This window comes from Ambystoma mexicanum, chromosome 8 (genome assembly GCF_040938575.1).
Source record: "Ambystoma mexicanum isolate Mex_15411 chromosome 8, UKY_AmexF1_1, whole genome shotgun sequence".
Lineage (NCBI taxonomy): Eukaryota > Metazoa > Chordata > Amphibia > Caudata > Ambystomatidae > Ambystoma > Ambystoma mexicanum.
Window position 1 is genome coordinate 331645970 of NC_090929.1, and position 23982 is coordinate 331669951.

General features: G+C 43.9%; 1 protein-coding gene across 1 annotated transcript in view; it reads right to left on the reverse strand.

Annotated features, from left to right (window-relative positions):
• CCDC183 (coiled-coil domain containing 183) overlaps positions 1-23982 on the reverse strand; it is an 893120-nt gene that overhangs the window by 665661 nt on the left and 203477 nt on the right. The window contains exon 4 of the mRNA XM_069612154.1: positions 5341-5502. Coding sequence (XP_069468255.1) covers positions 5341-5502 — 162 coding nt within the window. The remainder of the gene's footprint in view (positions 1-5340; positions 5503-23982) is intronic.

Sequence of the window (23982 nt, forward strand, 5' to 3'; positions counted from 1 at the left end):
AACCCTGATTATGGACGCAAATTTTACCTATTCTCACACTGCAAGGGAACACTTATGACAGCTGTACTGACACAAAAGACGTCCCTAGGACACAAGCCATTGGCTTACTATAGTGGCACTTTGGATGCCGTGATGCAAGGCCATTTCGCGTGCGAGCAATCACTCGCTGCAGCCGCGTTCGCGATTGAGAAGAGTGCCACAATAGTAATGGGTTGCCCTGTGACATTGTTTGTGGAACATTCATTATTTGCAATACTTGAGAGGTCAAAGAGCACACTGACAACACAGCGGGCGACAGCCTACGAGATTATATTGTCTAGCGCCAATATCCATGTGGTGAGATGCAAGACAGTGAACCCCGCCACATTCATTACAGAAGCGTGCACACTAGAGGACATGCAGGACCACGATTGCGCCACCTACACAGGAGAAAGAGGGGAGGACACAGTGGTGTGTGAGAACGCTCTGAGCGAGGGGGAAGTGTACTTCGTGGATGGGTCCGCATCGATTGATGTGGACACGGGAGAAAAGCATGTTGGTATGGCGGTGGTGAGATTAGAAGACGGTGAGTATGAAACATTAGTTCAATACCGCCTCCCATCACATTACTCCGCACAAGCAGCAGAACTGATTGCGCTCATAGAAGCACTACATGCAGCAAAAGGTTGCGCAGTGACAATATACACAGACTCAGCTTACATGACGACGACAGTACATGGAGGTCTAGCGAGATGGGGGCGGAGGGGATTTCGACGGGCAGACGGAACACCAGTACAGCATGCGGAATTGTTGAAAGAGTTAATTGAGGCCCTACAAAACCCTACTGCAGTAGCAATAGTTAAGTGCCAAGCACATACATCCAACACAGACGCTGTGTCTTTGGGGAACGCGTGCCTTCAGTAATGTGAAATGTATGTTCTCAAGTAATTCAAACAAATATTATAAAGTGTTCTAATGATTGTGATGTTTTCGCCTCCAAAAACCAGCAACACGCGAGGAAGATACCTTTGTAAATATGCGCAAGGCCATTCCCCCTCCCACCCTGCAGAGACTGCCAAACATGAGAACAGAGGCCCGCGCCGCGCTGCCCCACCTCCCCCACCTAGACTGGAGCCGCTTCAAAGATGTGTAGCCCCCTCTGCAGCACCCAAGGCCACGGGCCGCCACCTGCATTATTTACAGCACAGCAGTAAACCTCTGCCTGAACCCACACTTCCAAAGGCGCCCCCTCGTAAACCCCACAACCCACCAGATCATCTTAGACTTATGGCCCTGTGCAATCAGGACACCCAACACTGTGGCAACACACAGCGGCACATTTCTACCCACATCTAACAAGACAGGGAGGCACGTACCGTCCGTCCCATGCTCTGAAGCTTAGCCCCTCGACCTATGGCCCCGGTCAACAGGACGCTGGTAACCATGTCCTGACGTAGTACCAACAGACCCCTCACAAGGTGCATTCCTCCTGTGTTGCATTAACCTGTAGAATAACCTATTGGAAGATTTACTAAAGGAGATAATATTGCAATGACTGAATGACTGCTGTGTGCATGGCCTAGGGCAAATAAGTCAGGAAAAGACATTCATCTCTGACACTGGCCGCGATGGCACAACAACATCGCCCGGATGAACTCTGCCAACCTGCCAGGACCGGCCCAACCCACGAGGCTCACCAGTGACGTTCTCCAGCCACGGCCAACCACATCACAGCAGCACCTATAGTTAGTCGTCGCCACCCAATCCCATTGAACTTGTGCCCCCTATAGTGTGTAGGTTCTTATGACGTTTTTTGTAAATATATACGCCTGTCTTTGCTATTGTCAGACAGAGCGCTCTCGGAGTTTTGGAGAGTTCTTTGCATGCCCTATTCTAATCGATAAACTCCCATTTAAGCTCACCCGCACTCTGTCCTGGCTTTATTCCCGATTTGGGAGAGTCCTTTATTGTCTCTCATTGCGGGGAGGGTCGTGCTGGTTGGGGACGCATGCCTTCACCTCTTTACCATGTCTCGCCCAGGATTCTCCACTCCCAATCCTCAAGGACACTCCACCCAGGTGATCCTCCCTTGCTTTTCCACCTCCAGAAGTAATGGCCTTTCCCTGGCCATCTGTGTAGAGAATCCAAGAGGATTAGGAGTGAGAACACCCTCAGGTTTCTCACTTTGCTGTTGTGGAAACAATGGGAGACCTCTCTGTCATGTTTCTCTCGGAATGTGGTAGAAAATAAATGGTATCATGGGGGAAAGTCATGAGACCAGCTTTATTCTGTGAGGGGTAGTAGCCAGTTGGTCACTTGGCGAGAGGCATGCAAACTAAACATATATCCTGAAGGGTGTGGAGAATATAGAAATATTGGTGTTTACTAGATAGTTTTCGGGTTGGTATCTGTCATGAAAGGAGGTTTACTCCAAACTGGATGTACAATGATATTTATTTTTAAGATCACTTCCTTTTGTTGTTTCGGCTTAGCACCCTCTGGAGAGCCCAAAGGTATTGAAAACCCTACATGTCAAGTATCTGCAAATCCAAGGGACCTGCAGAAACACGTATCTGTTTCTGCTTTGCTAACGGAAATGTGTGAGGGGGGTCGAAGAGAAATGACCACTTTTTAGGAAATTGCATACAAAACCAAAATAGAGCAAAAAAAAAAAAAAATCTGTGAGATCTGCTAGCCAGCAAGTCAGAAGAATGGAAATCTCTCAACCACCTTTAGATTTCATTGGGATTTAAAATGGTGCTCTGAATCTGCACGCCTATGCATTTGCCAATTCTTTCTGCAATCCTGTGGTCTGTTACCAATGGAAGCATTTCTCAAACCCTATGTATTAATGCACATCTTCCATTACTAGAGCTGCATCTTACTGTGCTTTCCTTGAAGTCTTCAGGAAAGCCAAATGTGAGAAACTGCAAGAATACTTTGGTATAGGAGGGTGAACCTCTTCTGCTGCTTGCAGAAAGATGCAGGAATTGTAGGAGATGAAGGGACATGATGCTTTTGTTTCCGATGAAATGCTTGTGGTCTGGTGCAGAAGGGATGTGACTTTGCAGTTCGGGCTTGACTGCCCCTTTTGGAGTGGGACCAATTCTGATTAGCACATGGTCTTTCCCCTTCTGTAATGGATTAGCAGGCTGAAGAACGATGGTCTGGAGGGTTGCCCACAGTAATACCAGAGGTTAGGATTAATTCCAAACCTTCCAGCCATCAGCTCTTTTGTTTTACATAACCAAAATAGAGCAAAAGAAAAAAAAAGAAAAATCTGTGAGATCTCCTGTCCAGCAAGTCAGAAGAATGGAAAGCTCCCAACCACCTTTCGATTTCATGGGGATTTCAAAGGGTGCTCTGAATCTGCATACCATTGTTCTCTGCAATCCTGTGGTCTGTGACCAATGGAAACATTTCTCAAAGCCTATTTATTAATGCTGATCTTGCATTACTAGACCTACATCCTACTGTGCTTTCCTTAAGGTCTTCATGAAAATCAAATGTGAGAGACTGCAAGAATACTTTGGTATAGGAGGGCCACCTTCTTCTGCTGCTTGCACAAAGATGCAGACATTGTAGGAGATGAATCAAGCACCACCTGTGATGGTGGGCCAGGATTAATTAAGGTGGACGAATCTAAATTTGGCAAGTTGTCAAGCATACTGCATATCTGATGAGACAAAGCTAGGGTACCCTTTGATCATTTCCATAGGGGCACACTCGCCATGAGCCCAAACAGTTTCCCCCAACTTTTTTGTGAGAAAGTGCCTAAATGCATGCCTTTTTTCATAAGTGAGAGAGTCTGTGAGTGCATGGCAAACACTTAAGAGTGAAAGAGTTAATACACATTTCTAAAATGTGGTCATTCAATTGTAATGTTCGTCTAAGGTGCCAGCGAATAAGAGTCACCTATAGAGACATCTTGAGCAGTAACAAAATGCTTCAAAGCTGATCCGAAGGTGGGAAGGTAATGAAAGCCTTACACACTTTGAAACCTTGCCTTCACGATAACCAACAAAGTGTTGCTCATTAGTTGAAAACGTCCTGATGTTTTTAGCGAAGTGCACACCTGCCCAATTATGTACTTAAATGTGACCACCAGCCTACTGCACAAAGGCCACAAGGAATTGAATGTTAATGGCACGTTGTGATCGCTACCACACTGGGGTCATCTACACTGAGTCTCTCTCAGGGCGTTGAGAGGGCCAGGACTAGCCTGGGCTCAGCCCTGGCAGTCTCCAAATATTGTCACTGAGCCAGGGGCTCTGCCAAAGCTCTCCGAACTCACCTCCCCTACCAAATTTATTTTAAAAAAGGAGTGGAATGCGACTCGTTGCTAGTAGATGTCACCTCCAGTAATGTTTAGAATCACAGCATCAGTTAAAGGAATTTGAAATTAGGTACTTTTCAAACGGGAAAGGGAAATTATAAGATATTACATGGTTTGATGTTTGCCACACATTGGGCCTCATTACGAGTTTAGGTAGCCATGCCGTTTTTAGCAGCATGGCTACCCCCAAACTCGGGTCCGGGTCCCAAAAAATGGGAATTACCGGGCCATTCCGACCTTTGCGAGCCCGGTAATTCCCATTCGTGGGACACGCACCCGGTACGTCCCCATTCCCATTTGAGCCCATATAGGGCTCAATGGGAATGGGGAGGATGCTAATAACAGTCCCGTTATTAACAGGACCGTTGTTAGCATCCTGTTCTGCTAGCGGGTGCCGCTTTGCACGTCTGGTCTGACCAGGCGTGAAGAGCGGCCCCGCAAGCAGAACTCGTAATGTGACAGTACAGTGATAACGGCGCCGGCAGCACTACCGGCGCCGTTATCATCTACCGCCAGGGTCATAATGAGGCCCATTGTATTAAGTGTTATCATTAGAATACCTTTAATTGGTATGCATGAATAATGGATTTCTTTCAGAAGAAGAGCTGTGCGATTGCATGGCGTACTGACCCCGTATGATTTGATGTTTCTGTTTCATATTTGAATATATTTATTTTGGTCAACATTTTTACACACATTAATCATATTTAAATACATCTTTTAAACCAGAAGGTGTTCCCTATCATTGCACACATGTAAACTTGATTGGATCTCTTAGGTTACTCCTTTAATTACATAGGCCACTCACCTTTTAAAGCTTAGTTAGCTACTTGGGATTTGAGGCTGCCAGAGACCCTTTTTTAGTCACTGCCCCCAAATACTGCATCAACACGCATTAGAGACGCCCCCCCACCCCCCTCCCCCGATTTCTTATCCCACTTAAAGCCCTGGTCTCTCTTGAATCCTTCACCAATAAATAAGCCCCCAGTGCAAACCAAGAATAGTGTAGGGTAATAATAGATCACCTGCTGATCACCAGAATCAGGTTTTTCAGGCATCAGCTTCAGCGTTTCCAGTTCAGAGGTCAATCGTTCCAAAAGCTTCCGTCTTCTCTTCACCTCGTAAATCAACTTGTTGAGCATATTTATGCTGTCGAACACGTATTTCTTCAGGGCCTCCCTGGCTTCCTGAAATGATAGGAAGGTCAATATAATTGGTTTGCACCTCAGACAAGTGATATGGGGCAGTGGTGGGGATCTTGTGTGGATGCTCAATTACTGGATTACTGTGTGCAGCGATTGCTCCCCAGGTGTATACAAACCCACATAATGAAATTTAGGGCCATTATTGCTTAATAGCTCCCATAGATATTTATACACTAGGACTAGAACAAAACTATTTGCATACACTATTCTGTACTGACACCTGAGTTATAACTGGCTGTTGAACAATTCCCATGCAAGTGCCCTTCCTATGCTACTAGTGCTGGCACTCCCCTACAGGGCGGCAGCACCTTGCCAAAGGAAGAGGAGACTCTGACTTGGTGCTGCTATTCAACTGATTGTTTTAGTCATAAAGCGAAGGCATGCTTTAATCCATATTATGAAGGGTGCTCTACTGCTCCTCTCTCACTGGGACAGCATGTTTCCATTCCTAGAAGTTCCTTTCACATCATGTGATCAGACCAGCAGTGGTTCGTTATCACCCTTTGGTTTAGCCATGATGTGATAAGGCCAGCGTTGGTGCAAGTACCTACACACCTCTTGGAGTACTCATGCTGGAATTAGGCTGGCAGTGGCAGATGTCACTAAGCTCTTAGTATCCCAATGATGTGATGAGTCTAGCAGTGGCACAATAGAGCAGTCTACATTTAGTGTATCCCAATGATGTGATGAGTCTAGCAGTGGCACAATAGAGCAGTCTACATTTAGTGTATCCCAATGATGTGATGAGTCTGGCAGTGGCACAATAGAGCAGTCTACATTTAGAGTATCCCAATGATGTGATGAGTCTGGCAGTGGCACAATAGAGCAGTCTACCTTTGGTGTATCCCAATGATGTGATGAGTCTGGCAGTGGCACAATAGAGCAGTCTACCTTTGGTGTATCCCAATGATGTGATGAGTCTGGCAGTGGCACAATAGAGCAGTCTACCTTTGGTGTATCCCAATGATGTGATGAGTCTGGCAGTGGCACAATAGAGCAGTCTACCTTTGGTGTATCCCAATGATGTGATGAGTCTGGCAGTGGCACAATAGAGCAGTCTACCTTTGGTATATCCCAATGATGTGATGAGTCTGGCAGTGGCACAATAGAGCAGTCTACCTTTGGTGTATCCCAATGATGTGATGAGTCTGGCAGTGGCACAATAGAGCAGTCTACATTTAGTGTATCCCAATGATGTGATGAGTCTGGCAGTGGCACAATAGAGCAGTCTACATTTAGTGTATCCCAATGATGTGATGAGTCTAGCAGTGGCACAATAGAGCAGTCTACTTTTGGTGTATCCCAATGATGTGATGAGTCTAGCAGTGGCACAATAGAGCAGTCTACCTTTGGTGTATCCCAATGATGTGATGAGTCTGGCAGTGGCACAATAGAGCAGTCTACATTTAGTGTATCCCAATGATGTGATGAGTCTGGCAGTGGCACAATAGAGCAGTCTACATTTAGTGTATCCCAATGATGTGATGAGTCTAGCAGTGGCACAATAGAGCAGTCTACTTTTGGTGTATCCCAATGATGTGATGAGTCTGGCAGTGGCACAATAGAGCAGTCTACATTTAGTGTATCCCAATGATGTGATGAGTCTGGCAGTGGCACAATAGAGCAGTCTACCTTTGGTGTATCCCAATGATGTGATGAGTCTGGCAGTGGCACAATAGAGCAGTCTACCTTTGGTGTATCCCAATGATGTGATGAGTCTGGCAGTGGCACAATAGAGCAGTCTACATTTAGTGTATCCCAATGATGTGATGAGTCTAGCAGTGGCACAATAGAGCAGTCTACTTTTGGTGTATCCCAATGATGTGATGAGTCTAGCAGTGGCACAATAGAGCAGTCTACATTTAGTGTATCCCAATGATGTGATGAGTCTAGCAGTGGCACAATAGAGCAGTCTACTTTTGGTGTATCCCAATGATGTGATGAGTCTAGCAGTGGCACAATAGAGCAGTCTACTTTTGGTGTATCCCAATGATGTGATGAGTCTAGCAGTGGCACAATAGAGCAGTCTACATTTAGTGTATCCCAATGATGTGATGAGTCTAGCAGTGGCACAATAGAGCAGTCTACTTTTGGTGTATCCCAATGATGTGATGAGTCTAGCAGTGGCACAATAGAGCAGTCTACATTTAGTGTATCCCAATGATGTGATGAGTCTGGCAGTGGCACAATAGAGCAGTCTACCTTTGGTGTATCCGAATGATGTGATGAGTCTGGCAGTGGCACAATAGAGCAGTCTACCTTTGGTGTATCCCAATGATGTGATGAGTCTGGCAGTGGCACAATAGAGCAGTCTACTTTTAGGATACCTACAATGTGATACCACTGGCAGTGGTACATTATCACAATAAACATTGGGCTCTTAATATACCTATGATGTGACCAGCCTGGTAGTGGTATGTTATAAAATTCATAGGGCCTGATTACGAGTATGGTGGTAATGATAAAATATGTAGTATTGGCAAATGCCGGACAAATTACTGCCCCCTACAACTACAAGTTACTCACCACACGTGATAATACTGGAAGCAAAGACTTACAAGAAAAATCAGATGCAGTAACCATGCCTTACTGTACTGGCACTATACTGGATGCAAAGAGTGGCCAATACCGGATGCAGTATTTGCTGTGCAATTCAAACTATCATTACTGGGAAAAATAACACACGAAACACCAAAAGAGCCCCAAAAGAAATTACTAGCATGAGCAAGCAGGCAGAAATGAGGGGCAGGTGTAGGTAAATGAATCACAGGTGCATATAATTACGTTTGCTAATATAAAAAAGTATTTGCCAAACCAGGCCCAAGAACAAATGCAGTATGCAGCCCAGTGGAGCACTGCTACAGACAGTATCCAGAAATTCGCAACTAAAGAGACAAAGGCTAGCTGGGCGCCTTAGTCTGGATTTGGGTGGTACTGGCAAACCCACCAAGGATAATGTATTGGAATATCTAAGAGAAACCAAGAAAAGAGGAGAAAGTTACCTATAGCCTAGCTGAGAGCCATAATCAGGTGTTGAGCAGAGATCTCAGACCCCCCGAATTAGCAAACCAAAAGATCATTTGGCGAGAATTGCAAATCCATTGGCCTCAAGGAGAACCCAAAGCCAGCCAGAGAACATACCACCTACAACATACTGGAGAAGAGCTTGTGATAGGCTCAAAGGATCCCTGAACTGGCATTGATCAGGGAGAATTTGATACCAGGTGCCCCACACTCAACACAGCCCTTGGATGGTGGGGGGGGGGAGGGACTATACAAAGAATGCAGCCTGGAAATTAACCCAGGACTTAGGAGGAAGACATTAACTGTCATCTGAAAGCCAAGCAACTACTGCCTAGGAGGGGCAATATGTGCTACTGGCAGCAACAGAAGGGTGTAGGATCCACAACCCCCAGAGAACTGTGAGTGGCTTTGTATCAAATCTTTCAAAGAATGTACAACTTGTCAAAGTACCCATATAGGCCAAAACATCTGGGGCTTAGGACACCTGTCCTATCAGAGACTGATGTTGACTCCCACATACATCCCTTTCACGTGTTTTGTTTTTTCTAAACCCACTCACTTTCTCACTGAAAATCATCTGTTTTTGATCCGTAAGGCAACCCTGTTTTTTAAAGTTGAATACATTTTGTTGTTTAATACTTATTAAAGTCTCAAGTCATATGTTGATGACATCTGAGAGCTATACTTGAGCACTTGTGCACCTGTGAGTGATGGAGAACATTCTAATGACTGTCTAATTTAACGCCATAGTAGGTGTCCCACACGTGGGTTAAGGGCAATGGAAAAATGTTTAATTATTCAGTTCATACCTATTAGTGGGTATTCAGACTACATCCCATTGTATTTCAACACATTTTGGTTTTGATGATCATATACATGCATTTCAGGGTACTTTAAGTCAGGTGGGGTCTTCTTTGTATGATGCCCAGCACATGGAGAACAAAATGGATGAGGTGGGCATGAGGAATTTCAGCAGCCTCCAGCAGAGCAATATCAATGTATGGTGATTCACATCTTCTATTCCTTCAGTGCACCTTAATTTAAATTATAGACACAAGTATTCAAGAAGGCGTATGCAGGCACTCGCCTCGCACCCACCTCCACCTGCAAGGCCACAAACCTTGGGGTCATCTTCGACTCCACTCTCTCCTTCTCCTCTCACATTTCTGACATCTCAAAAAAGGCTAACTATCAGCTACACCTCCTCAGAGGTACTCTACCTTTTCTCACTTTCCCTCAGCGTTTCACTGTCTCCAGAGTCCTGGTTCTCTGTAGGCTGGACTACTGAAACAGCCTCTTCCTCAACCTCCCTGCTTCTGTCCTGCACCCTCTGCAACTCATCCAGAACAGAACCGCAAGAGTTATCCTTGGCCTCAAGCCCAGGGACCGCATCTCTCCAGCGCTGAAATCCTTTCACTGGCTCCCCATGGCTGCAAAGATCAAGTCCAAGACCCACTGCATTGTCCACAAAGCTTTCTGGGGCCTTCAGACCTACTTACCTGCAATGCTGCCTACCTAAATACTGTCCCTCTCGTGCCCTCCACTAATCTACCACCAACCTTCTGCGAGTGAGCCGGTTCTCCAAGCAGAGATTTGGAAGGAGATCCTTATCCTCAGCCGGCGCCCCCCTCTGGAACAGCCTCCCTGCTGCCCTCCGTTTTGAGCCTATTGTCTTAAAATCCGGAAACTCCTCAGGACCTTCCTCTTCTCCTCCTCCTTCTCTCTCCCCCTACCATGCTAACCTAGCTCTTTCCATCTCTTCCTCCTCTTCCATACAGCTTGGTGACTGGCCGCCTGGTGTACCTCAGAGTCTCACAGGTCCCTGGAACCCCCGCTAGTCCTCTCTGCACTTGCCTCAGGGCCTTGCACCCTACACCCCTCACTGCACTTGAGAATTAATGCAAGTGAGCTTCTCTCTCTGCACTTACTCCAGTCTCCACCGACTGGGTGCACTTGGACCCCCCCTCCCTTGACCTTCTTGTACTTGCACAATTTGAATGCACCTCTGCCTGAAGATCGTCTCTCTGTTTTCCCTTGCCTTCACCCCTTAGTGTGTACTTGGAATAAACCGCAGAATTTCCGTCAGGCCTATTTGCTGAATCTCAACCGTTAAATGAGAGCGACTGTTGTTTTTCCCCATGTTCCCACCCTCCTTGAGTGCTTTAAAGCACTTGTCTGTGTATAGGCGCTTTATAAATAAACATTACTATACTATACCCTACCATACCACGCACATTAACATGGTGTCCCTCCCTTTATTATTTCAGCACATTTTAGTTACACATCTATAATACGTTTGTCAATGTATATGCGGGATGATGTGGGCACATGATGCACACAAGTATAGACGGCACACACCTCTGTGGGTACAGGTCAAGCGAAAGACCATGCACAGACTGATTGGGACCTCTATAGGATAACTATTTTGCAGGCCTTTTAGCAAGGTTTGGCTTGGCTAAAGGTCTTATCTCTGTTGGGGATCTTTATAACAGAACAAACACCTGGCCCTTCTTTAAAGGGCATGCAACTTTATTGGGGTTTTGCTTTCGGCAGCAGTTAAAGAGAAAAGGCAAACCTTGTATGTGAAAATCCGTCTATATTATCCAGTTCCCACAAAATGCCAAGAGCCTGAGTCCCCCGAGAGGGTGTGAGTTAACTAACCTCCCTAGTCCTTCTCTCACTTAGGGGCTCTAGATTGCTTTCTTGTCCACACCTTTGCATCTGGGGCAACATGATGTAGGGACCCCTCTGTGCATGCAAGAAGAACACCATCAAATGGTTGGAAAGGTTGTATACGAATTGTTCGTTTTACAACTGTTCGAATTACAATTGACCTTTTCACAATTGACCGAATTGTGAAGGTCAATTGTAACATATATGTGGGGGGAAACCCCCCACAACCCCCCACCTAACGCCAAACCCCCCAAAACCCCTATATATATAAATAAATATATATTACCAAACAGATATATATATATATATATATATATATATATATATATATATATATATTTATATATATAAAAAACACATGTAAATTGAGGGTTGTAACACTACAAAAAACCCCCTACAAAACATGCCAAAAGTATTCCCAGCACTCAAGACCAAAACACCTTCTTACAAAATGCTTCGTTTTTATTCTTTATAAAAACAAACAACCAACTGTGCAAATGTGCAAAAAAGGGTAGGTATAAGTCAGAAACCTACCCATGGCAAGCAGGTTAAACAACACTCACCCCCCAGGGTGGAAAAATCGCCACGCGTTCCGCCTGGATCTACCAAGATTCCTCAGGCTGATCAAACTCCACATCCGTGTAAACACATCCCATTTAAAACTTAAGGAAAGCAACTCGAGCGGGCAGCTCCTCCCCCCTCTCATTATCTCCGATCATGTGATCGCTTAATGCCGCATTGAAAAGTGTATAGAGCGGGCCGCCATGATGGAATGACTACATAGTCATTGTGTTCACTATGAACACAGCGCACTGGCCATAAATAAAATGCCATTTTGATATGCGAGTAAATTGGCAAAGAGCTCCTCGCTCCATGTTGCATCTCCTTATTTAAAAACATAAATTTCTTATACATATATTTGTGTTTAGTTGCGCTAGTGCGCCTTTCTATAACATGGGTAAACTTTATCTACATTGACAAGAGTTCACCCACTACGTCCCTGGGTTTGTAGTGTGTTATTCTAAAAGCCAAGTACGGCACAACACCAAATTCATTAAACATCAAAGCACTCCTTTGTGGATGTAGGACTTAGTGCCCTCTAGTGGATGAAAGCTGTATTTATGTTGATTTTATCTTATATATAAAGCTTTCACATGCTTTGGAATAATTTCCACTGTGATTGCATATGTCTATAAAATACATATCCATTTGGATGCTCAATCTTATTTACATAAAAACATGTATTTACCACTGCAGTTATAATTACTAGACGTGACTCGTAATTGCTAAAAGGAACAATATTCAATTAATGATCTTATGCAGCAAGCCACAGTATACATACAGAAACTATTCAAAGTGCAAGTGCTTAAAGTCTTCAATTTTCAACATCATATTGGCCAATAAATTGCTAATGTAGTCAACCCTAAATTGTGATGTAATGCTCCTCACCTGTAGCTTAATGCTACACATTAAAATACATAAATCCCTTTTACCAGCAGGGAGTATGCCAAGGTTACAACCCGGGGTTCTATAGTTGCATGCACTTTCAACGATAATCATCCAATCTACTGGAGAAATACAAACATCTCTGAATCAATATTGAGTCCATTAGGTCTTAACGTATCAAATTTGCAAATTAGAGATGCCTCTAATTGTCTGAGTTTCAGTTCTCGATTTCCCAATCTCTTGTGTTATGGTACATGGGCAAGACCAACAAATGACATTTCCTCCACATTACCACCATGTTTCTCCATAAAATGTCCTGTCAAAGGGTTGGTTGTATCTCCATTCTTAATGGCTCTGTAGTGTTGGAGAATCCTGAGCTTGAGCATACCTATGGTCGATCCAATATAGTGCAGACCACAGGTGCAAGTAATAGCATATACTATAAATTTAGTCAAGCATGTTATTCTATGTTTATATCTCCATGATAAACCATTAGAACTGACAAATGGAGTTTTTGATACAAAACTACACATTTTGCAATTCGCACATTTACGAAAACCTCCCTGATCTTGTTTCAAAAAGTGGCCTGACTTAGTGACTTCTGTGACCACCATACTAGGAGACAGTATGTTTTTGAGAGTGGGCGCTTTACGGTATGTCACATTGGGAGCCGCATCTAGTACCTTCTTAAGATCGGGATCTGTCAGGAGCACATTCCAGTGTTTTTTCATAATTAATTTGATATTAGTGGCTTGGTGATTAAACCCTGTTATAAATCTTATCTTCTCTGATTTCTTTCTAGTTTGAATTCCAAATAGATCCGTTCTTTTCGGAATTTCTGCTTTCTTAAAGCAGTTTGTAATTATGTGTTTATTGTAGCCTCGCTTGACAAACCTTTTACCAATCTGCTTGGCTTCTGTCTGGTAATCTGATTCTTTACTACATGCTCTTTTTGCTCTCAGGAACTCCCCATAGGGAATGGAATTAATTAGTGGGAGTAGGGTGGTGACTTTTAGCATGCAGAGTGGAATTCGAACTTGTTTCTTTTCTAAATAATTTAGATGTTAAACTGTTGTTCTCCACAATAAATAACACATCCAGAAAAATCAGTTCTTTTTTGCTATGTACACATGTCAATTCCAAATTCAGATTGTTAATATTAAGAATCTGGACATAGTTATGTAACTGAGTCTCGGTACCGTCCCATATAATGAACAAGCCATCTATGAATCGGTACCAGACAACTATGTGTTTAGTAAATTCTTCCATCTCTTCTCTCCAAGCTATCTGTGTCTCCCATTCTAAATAGAATTCAGATCCATTAGTCATCGACAACACAACAACATGTTGTTGGAAATGCTTCAGTTTTGCTTGGAGCATAACTATTTTTTACATGATACTTCAATTTACAAACAAACTCAGGGTACGGCTATGGGGTCTTGTATGGCCCCCACTTACGCCAATCTCTATATGGGATGGTGGGAGACACAGATAGCTTGGAGAGAAGAGATGGAAGAATTTACTATACACATAGTTGTCTGGTACCGATTCATAGATGACTTGTTCATTATATGGGACGGTACCGAGACTCAGTTACATAACTATGTCCAGATTCTTAATATTAACAATCTGAATTTGGAATTGACATGTGTACATAGCAAAAAAGAACTGATTTTTCTGGATGTGTTATTTATTGTGGAGAACAACAGTTTAACATCTAAATTATTTAGAAAAGAAACAAGTTCGAATTCCACTCTGCATGCTAAAAGTCACCACCCTACTCCACTAATTAATTCCATTCCCTATGGGGAGTTCCTGAGAGCAAAAAGAGCATGTAGTAAAGAATCAGATTACCAGACAGAAGCCAAGCAGATTGGTAAAAGGTTTGTCAAGCGAGGCTACAATAAACACATAATTACAAACTGCTTTAAGAAAGCAGAAATTCCGAAAAGAACGGATCTATTTGGAATTCAAACTAGAAAGAAATCAGAGAAGATAAGATTTATAACAGGGTTTAATCACCAAGCCACTAATATCAAATTAATTATGAAAAAACACTGGAATGTGCTCCTGACAGATCCCGATCTTAAGAAGGTACTAGATGCGGCTCCCAATGTGACATACCGTAAAGCGCCCACTCTCAAAAACATACTGTCTCCTAGTATGGTGGTCACAGAAGTCACTAAGTCAGGCCACTTTTTGAAACAAGATCAGGGAGGTTTTCGTAAATGTGTGAATTGCAAAATGTGTAGTTTTGTATCAAAAACTCCATTTGTCAGTTCTAATGGTTTATCATGGAGATATAAACATAGAATAACATGCTTGACTAAATTTATAGTATATGCTATTACTTGCACCTGTGGTCTGCACTATATTGGATCGACCATAGGTATGCTCAAGCTCAGGATTCTCCAACACTACAGAGCCATTAAGAATGGAGATACAACCAACCCTTTGACAGGACATTTTATGGAGAAACATGGTGGTAATGTGGAGGAAATGTCATTTGTTGGTCTTGCCCATGTACCACAACACAAGAGATTGGGAAATCGAGAACTGAAACTCAGACAATTAGAGGCATCTCTAATTTGCAAATTTGATACGTTAAGACCTAATGGACTCAATATTGATTCAGAGATGTTTGTATTTCTCCAGTAGATTGGATGATTATCGTTGAAAGTGCATGCAACTATAGAACCCCGGGTTGTAACCTTGGCATACTCCCTGCTGGTAAAAGGGATTTATGTATTTTAATGTGTAGCATTAAGCTACAGGTGAGGAGCATTACATCACAATTTAGGGTTGACTACATTAGCAATTTATTGGCCAATATGATGTTGAAAATTGAAGACTTTAAGCACTTGCACTTTGAATAGTTTCTGTATGTATACTGTGGCTTGCTGCATAAGATCATTAATTGAATATTGTTCCTTTTAGCAATTACGAGTCACGTCTAGTAATTATAACTGCAGTGGTAAATACATGTTTTTATGTAAATAAGATTGAGCATCCAAATGGATATGTATTTTATAGACATATGCAATCACAGTGGAAATTATTCCAAAGCATGTGAAAGCTTTATATATAAGATAAAATCAACATAAATACAGCTTTCATCCACTAGAGGGCACTAAGTCCTACATCCACAAAGGAGTGCTTTGATGTTTAATGAATTTGGTGTTGTGCCGTACTTGGCTTTTAGAATAACACACTACAAACCCAGGGACGTAGTGGGTGAACTCTTGTCAATGTAGATAAGGTTTACCCATGTTGTAGAAAGGCGCACTAGCGCAACTAAACACAAATATATGTATAAGAAATTTATGTTTTTAAATAAGGAGATGCAACATGGAGCGAGGAGCTCTTTGCCAATTTACTCGCATATCAAAATGGCATTTAGTTTATGGCCAGTGCGCTGTGTTCATAGTGAACACAATGACTATGTAGTCATTCCATCATGGCGGCCCGCTCTATACACTTTCAATGCGGCATTAAGCGATCACATGATCGGAGATAATGAGAGGGGGGAGGAGCTGCCCGCTCGAGTTGCTTTCCTTAAGTTTTAAATGGGATGTGTTTACACGGATGTGGAGTTTGATCAGCCTGAGGAAGCTTGGTAGATCCAGGCGGAACGCGTGGCGATTTTTCCACCCTAGGGGGTGAGTGTTGTTTAACCTGCTTGCCATGGGTAGGTTTCTGACTTATACCTACCCTTTTTTGCACATTTGCACAGTTGGTTGTTTGTTTTTATAAAGAATAAAAACGAAGCATTTTGTAAGAAGGTGTTTTGGTCTTGAGTGCTGGGAATACTTTTGGCATGTTTTGTAGGGGTTTTTTTGTAGTGTTACAACCCTCAATTTACATGTGTTTTTTATACGTTAAGGAGCTCAGCCAAAGCTTCTTTTCCCTAGCACCAGCTACGAGTTAGGCAGTGCACTAAATTTGGCTAATTTGTTTTTACATATATATTTATATATATATATATACGGTCAATTTTGAAAAAGGTCAATTGTGACCCTTTAAGTTCGGTCAATTGTTCATTCGAACAATTGTAAACGAACAATTTGGGTAATACCGGTTGGAAATACTAACATTATCGAAACATATTCCAAAGTAGTATCACAGCCGGACTTTCTACCATCAGGGCATGTGTCTGCCAGAGATTGGGGCTTGGTCCTCTGCCCTCTGGCTCATCAGAGGAATGTAGTGGTGATAGCGTAGAGCCCATGTCAGCAGAGCTCTCTAATAGTGTGACTCATCTGAGCACTGTTCGTATAACAAATCGATATGAGTGCCTGTCCGAGGGCTCTTCTACCCTGAGAACAGTAAACAGTGGCTTGATGACCACTGCTTGGAAGGTGGTTTCCAGCACTAAAAAAAAGAACTTGGTGGGGCAGCAACTCCTGAGTAAAAAAAGTCTATATACGCAGGTCAATCCCAAGGATAATTCTAAGGAAAGGTTGCTCTTTGATAGGGGCACTCAGACCTGCACCAGGGAAGAACCTGAAGGTTGGGAAAAGTGCAAAATAGCATCAAAGTTCGAAGATATGTTCATCGAGTTTACAGAGACAATTGCCCAAAAAAGTGAAAGCTGGTTATCTGAGTTATCTGGAGTTTTTAAGGAGATTAAGGAAAAGGTGATATTGATGAGCATTTTGCACACTGAGACTGGCGACCCTTCAACCTTTAGGACTGAGAGGATTGAGAAGACTGCTTCGTGCAAGGTTAAACAACCTACTAAGTCTCCACGCCACCCTCCCTCAAATAGCCTCATACTGACCAAAAATTGGCCCCTCATGTGGTTCAATGAGCTCCAGCCATCTATTTCCATACACTTGTATGTCGCCCGGGTCCTTAATAGAATGTGTTCCCAATATGCAAGGCTGTCTGGTCCAAATCTCGACCCACTGAGGAGAGTAAGGGGATATGGGTGATTAAGGGGTTATCATCCCGATATGAAAAAAGAACAGTTGTGCTCCGTATTCATGGTAAATGTCCCCAGGTTGCAAAGTGGGATATATGAACCCCCTGAATCCTTGATCAACAAATGCATATATTGGATTCAGCAAACAAAAGGTTATTTTTCGACTATCAGAGAGGATATTGTGAGATGTATGCGGGGCCCACTTGCAGGCTCCGACCTTGATTGTATCCAGATTGTTTTTTTTTTATCAGCAGATCTTGCAAAAGGCCTTTTGAGCATTGATCAATGGTGCTATCCAAATGAAAAAGCTGTAATTAATCTTGGGATTATTTCTGTGCCACTTATCCAGCTTCACTCAGCCATAAGGCTCAAGGCTCATGCGTATCACCCACGCTCTATAACGTATTTACGAAACCACTCTTCGATATTCTTGACTATCTGGGTGTCACCTTCACAAATTATGCGGACGACACCCAGATACTCATCCCTATCACTGGGGATTATGTAACGGACACCAATGCGCTTAATGTCGTCTACACTGCCATCCAAGCGTGGATGGCCCAGCACGGGCTTTGCCTAAACGACGAGAAAACTGAGCTACTCATCCTAGGATCTCAGCCCAAACTCTCAAAACTCGACCGTAAATACGAGGCCTTCAACATTGATGGCAACATTATCAAGGTTACTAATGTCACCAAAACCCTCGGTATTTACCTAGATTCCACCCTATCACTCAACAGACAAACCAACTCAGTAGTCTCAGCATCCGCGTACACGTGTAAACTGATCACAGCTTGCCGTCCCTTCTTAACAACGAACAACTGCCTTATTCTCGCCAGAACCCTCATCTTATCAAAAATTGACTACTGCAACGCCCTTTACCTTTGTACGAGCCAAAGAAACATTGATAAACTACAGGTAACACAGAATAACGCTATCAGGGCGGCCCTAAACATACCCAGGCGCGCCAACATCTCTTCCACCAGACGCAACATACATTGGCTCCCTATTGCACGGCGTATCGCCCTCAAAACACTTGTTCTTAGTCACAAAGCACAGAATAACGCTGCACCGGCATACCTATCAGCGCGCTTCAGCCAACACACAGCCTCTAGACCGTTAAGATCTGCACAAGCGCACACACTTATCATCCCCAGTTTCAAGCTTCAAACTGCCAGAGGCTCGAGCTTCCCAGTCCTTGCGGCGAAACTCTGGAATTCCCTACCCAATGAACTTAGGAATGTCCCTTCCCTCCAATCCTTCAAAAGGAAAACAAAACACTGGCTCCATGAGCAAGACGCTATGGCGGCCAATTCTATGTAACACTGGCTGCATGCTGTACCTTCCGGCTACCTTGTATATAATGCATCTGCATACTATCCTTGTAAATGTTGTCCATAATTTATATATGTTTATGTATACATAAGTGTAACCTCTAACTACCTGTTGTAACACTTTCTTGTAACCACCTTTCTAAACATGCGCCCTGATGCCCGTGGGCAGGCTGCGCAATACAAATAAATAAATACAAATACAAATACATAATGTCGTTCGGCCAGGCCCCTTACACTCTCATGAGTCATTACCCTTGGATCACCTTGTGAATGGTTTCTCGCAGGGGCAAGGGCAGATTAGAAGTACTAATTATCTTGAGACAGTGGACTGACTAACCCTGGGGAGAATAGTAGAATTGTTGATGCGTGCGGCCATAAACTCCTCTCCTGGAATGTCGCAGGCGTCAACAGGTTGCTGGCAGTCCCAGATTGGTGCTCTTTTATACTTATGTTCCATATTATAGCACCACAGGAGACCTGGGCAGTCGATCCAGTATTCTTCCAGGGGTATAAGTCCTTCCATATCCCGGCAATCAAGGGCCCAAAGGGCAGACCGTCGGGAGGCCTGTTGATTTGGTTTGATGTTACTCTCAATTGGAAGATTGAGGTAATTCAGACTGACAGCCCAGATCTCCAAATGTTGCTTATTAGGGCTACTAAGGATGAAATGTTTTGCCTGTGTAATATTTATAATAGGCCTTGGGTTCAGCATGGTTTGACAACCATAGAAGGTCTCCAATTTCAAATATTAACCAGGTTTGATGCTCTGTCTGTTAAAGGGAAATATTGTTGCAGAAGATTTTAATGTCCAGCTGGAACTGTTAAAAGAGATGGTCGATGTATGGGATGATCAAGATCTCACATGGGACATTCCACCTTTGGTGGCAGGTCCCCCAATCAGAACCCATTGTTTGGCTGTAGAGTCTATGTGTATTCTGTCCAATTTGTGCCTGAGGGCGTGTAATGGGAGATATGTGAAGGACCAGCTGGCACAGTATACATTTAATGGGGCGAATGCAAACTCTCTCATCGACTACATTTCTATTTCGGCAAATGAATGGAGTAAAATCTCAGACTTTGAGATACACTGCAGATCAGAGAGTGACCATTTTCCACTTTCGTTCTGTCTTTTGGACTTTGCTCCAGGTTGCCCTAAACCTTGTGACACCCTCTGTACCCAAGTGTTAACAATTGAAGGGCATGCCCGTAAATCCTTAAAATGGGGGCTATTAATGATGATATAATTGAATTCTGCATATGTGACTCAATCCTCAGGCCAAAATCCTTCCTTTTGTGTTGGCACCAGTACATTCTATTATGAGTAAAATGGCAGTCCACCCTCACTGGTATGATGAAGAGTGTTGTTTGGCAAAAAGGGAAGTTGAAAATTGTATTACTGCAAACTTCAGAGCGGACAGGGTTAATCTTCGAATTCTTAGAGCCAAGTACAAAATTCTGATTAAGTCGAAAAAGAAGGCATTTATAGCTGTTAAGTGGAGAGCCCTACAAAATGCACTCAGAACCGGGGATAATCCTCCTTTTTGGAAACTGGTGCTAGACAAGGATTCGAGTGATGTCTGGTCTATCCAATGCTGCATTAATAGCAAAGTCTGGAGATCGCATTTAACTGGGCTATACAGCAATTCTTCTCACTCTTCTTCCCCATGTATGTTACTGATTGTTTTGGCTTTAGATCATATGAACATCTCGGTGAAAGAAGTTGAAACAGCTATGGGCTCTTTTAAGAGGGGCAAGGCCACTGGCCCTGTTTTAGTGCCATTCAATCTCTTTAAAGGCGAGGTGGGTGTGTGGGCTCCTGTCCTTTGCAAGATTTTTAATGCAATTTTAGCTCTGGGATATAGTCCAAGTTTTTGGCTTAGTGCAACAATCGTGCCAATCTACAAAAACGTGCGCTGGGATAATCCGTCAATTTATCACCCAATCTCTCTTCTGGACGGGGCAGGTAAGCTTTTTGGCAAGATAATACTGTACCGCCTCCAGGATTGGGCAGACAACAATAATATAATTAGCGATGTGCAGGCCGGGATCAGCACAAATAGAGGTACCATGGTTCAATGTCTAATATTTTATATGTTAATTTTAAAGCATACAGTATTGTCAAAAATTAATTTATATGTGGTGTTTTTAGATTTAAAAACTGCTTTCGATTCAATCTCAAGGGTGGTTTTTGGGAGATCCTATGGACCCACAAGGTTGCCTCGAGTCTGATTTCTATAATCATGAAATTACATTCTGGAACCAATGCTTTTGTCCGATATGGTCTGGTTGGGGAGTCAACCATGCAGTTTTCATTAAATACGTGAGTAAAAGAAGGATGTGTCTTGGCCCCACTTTTTTTTTAATATATACATTCAAGAAATAATAGATGTATTATTAATCGGGTGCCAAGACTGTCTGAAAATGTCTGCTGATAAATACCCAGCACTTTTTTATGCGGACAACGCTGTTTTAATATCAACAACTCCCAAGGGGTTAGATCATTATTTATCAATTTTTGTGGCTAAATGTAAGGCGCGGAGTCTGGCAGAGTCTGAGGAGTGACCAGTGTCCAGTAACTCTACTATTTCCATTTTTTGTGGGAGTGACCTTGTTTGCAGTTCATCAAAACCTGCCTCTCCCCGCGCAGCAGGCACAGAGTCTGGCAGAGTCTGAGGAGTCCGAGGAAGTCCGTGGAATTCGGGACTTTCCTCTTAGCTCCTGGCTCACCTGTTTCATCTCCGCCTCATCGTCTGTTGTTACGATGCGAACAAACGTCACTACGGTGCCGGCGAAAGGAACGACTGTGGGCGCTTCTATGAAGACCCGAGCCCAAAGGAAGCGTGCTCGCGACCCGGTATGCCCCGACTCGGAACGTTCGTGGCTTTCAGCGGAGTCTTCAGAGGTGCCCCTGACACCTGCCGCCGTCCCCACTGATTGTGTCCAGATTCCGAATGAGGGGGGGCTTTCGATGCAGCCGGCTCCAAACTCGACCTCTACAGACAACAACGAAACCACAGTAAGTGAATGTGTGGCTGCCTCCTCGCGAGTGGACTTTGAATCTCCCATTTGTTCCGAACCAACGGGAGGGGCGGCAGGGGGCTTGCGGGGTGAGACTGTGGTCGACCCATATGAGAGACATTCCACATCAGGTTTTGTTCCCGCCCAGTCCAGCCCAGCCCAGCCGATCATAACACACTCTCCTCTAAACTGTTTCCCGTTCAAAAGTAAACATGATGCGTCACCTAATAAGTGCGCCAGTTCGTACGGTGCACCAACAAATTCGGCGGCCATAGCCAACCCGGCCATAGCCAACCCGGCCATAGTACATGGCCTTCATGAACCTTCTTCTTGTACTTTACAAAATGATAGCTGCTCACTGCGACAAGACCTCGCCTTAACCCAAACGCCCTAATGCTCGCTCACCAGCGTGTCGACTGGTGCTCAAGCGTGCCTCATGACCTCAGGTGCAAGTGATATTGTATGCCCCTCTATACAAAAAGAAACAAGTAGTGGATCCCCGCGCATAAGATTCTACAGTGCACATGAGAAACTGTTCCCTTTGCCGGCATTGCCACTAAGTACGCTGCATGAAGCAGGTTCCTATAATGCCGTGTTTACATACAATGAAGCGGACGAACCGACACAAAACCTGGGCATTGAGTCACTTACCCGTGCTTCTTTTGCAAATACTGAGTGGGAGAGGGTGTCTACTCTCCAAGAGAAGGACTCTAATAACCGTAGAAACTCCTTGGAAGTCGTCAACAAGCTGCTAACAGATCTTAAACACCTGAACAAAAGCAGAGTGAATAACTCGGCAATAAAAGACTCTTTGCCGGGTGCCACAGCCTTAGCGGGGGGGTCTTCTAATCTTGTGGCTGGTTTGTCCTCACCTGCATTGTTTGGCAAAAGCCCCCTGCAGAGCCCCCCCACGCATAAACTGGATAAAAGAAGAAGAAGACGCTCTAGTATTTCACCGAGCTTCCATTGCTCACAGAGGAATTTCCCCAAATTGGGAAGGGTCGACTCTAACACACCGCAAAACCAACCATCGACCATTCTGCATCAATGTGTGGATGGGCCTTCAACTGTGGAAACACGCTCTGACTATATGTCAGAGTCATCCTCCTCTGACTCATCACTTATGGAGCGCCCATTCCCAAAAATCAGACGTCTCCCTGTGGGCAAAAGGCGACACACCGGTCTTACTACGGACAGCATTGGCAATGAACACCCCATACCAAGTATGAAAGATCTCCAAGCCATCATTATGTCATCAACAACAATAGCTTTGGCTCCATTCCTGAAAATGTATGAACATTTACACGACAGTCTGAAAGACCTGACAGCTCTAATTCTTGGCATGAATGCAAAGACCTCTGAGCTGGAGAATACCCAGACGATTCTAATGAACACATCACTGAACACTAACAAACAGGTGGAAATGGCGTTGGGTGCTTTAATGGACAGTAATAAAAATGCCTTTCTGGACAGAAAACTACTGGCTGAAGTGGCGAAACAGGCACTGAACCTTTTTCAACAAAAAGTTGAAAATTGCGGTCAGTTTGGAGTTTCTGAAGATGGAGGTGTTCTGACCTCTCGGACCGTAAACAACCCTGTATTCTGCTCTCCCGTCCGGATACCATTAGCCTCATGTGCTCAGATTGCAGCGGCCACTGCATTAGAACTTGAAAGAAATAAAGACATGTTGGCTCGTACTGAAAAATCTGTTCCCGTTGATTGTCAGGAACAATCCATGCTGTCGCCTGCCTCTTCTCCATGTCTTGTAGGACCGCAAATGGCCGACCCTCTCCTTCCCACCTGTGACCTAAACACACCTCTGTTGACTAACTTCCAGGACATCTTCCTGGAAACCCAAGCTGCTGAAAATTTGACTCTTTTGGATCCTCAAATGGCCGCCCCTTTTGATCAAAATCTTGGTCTAGGCTTAGCTGTGGTGGGACACAATTCTGCACAAAAACAAGGATATGATGCTGCCTCGGCAGTGTATGACATATTCAAGCACCCCAAGACTGATTCCATCACAGGCTCGAGTGACGGGAA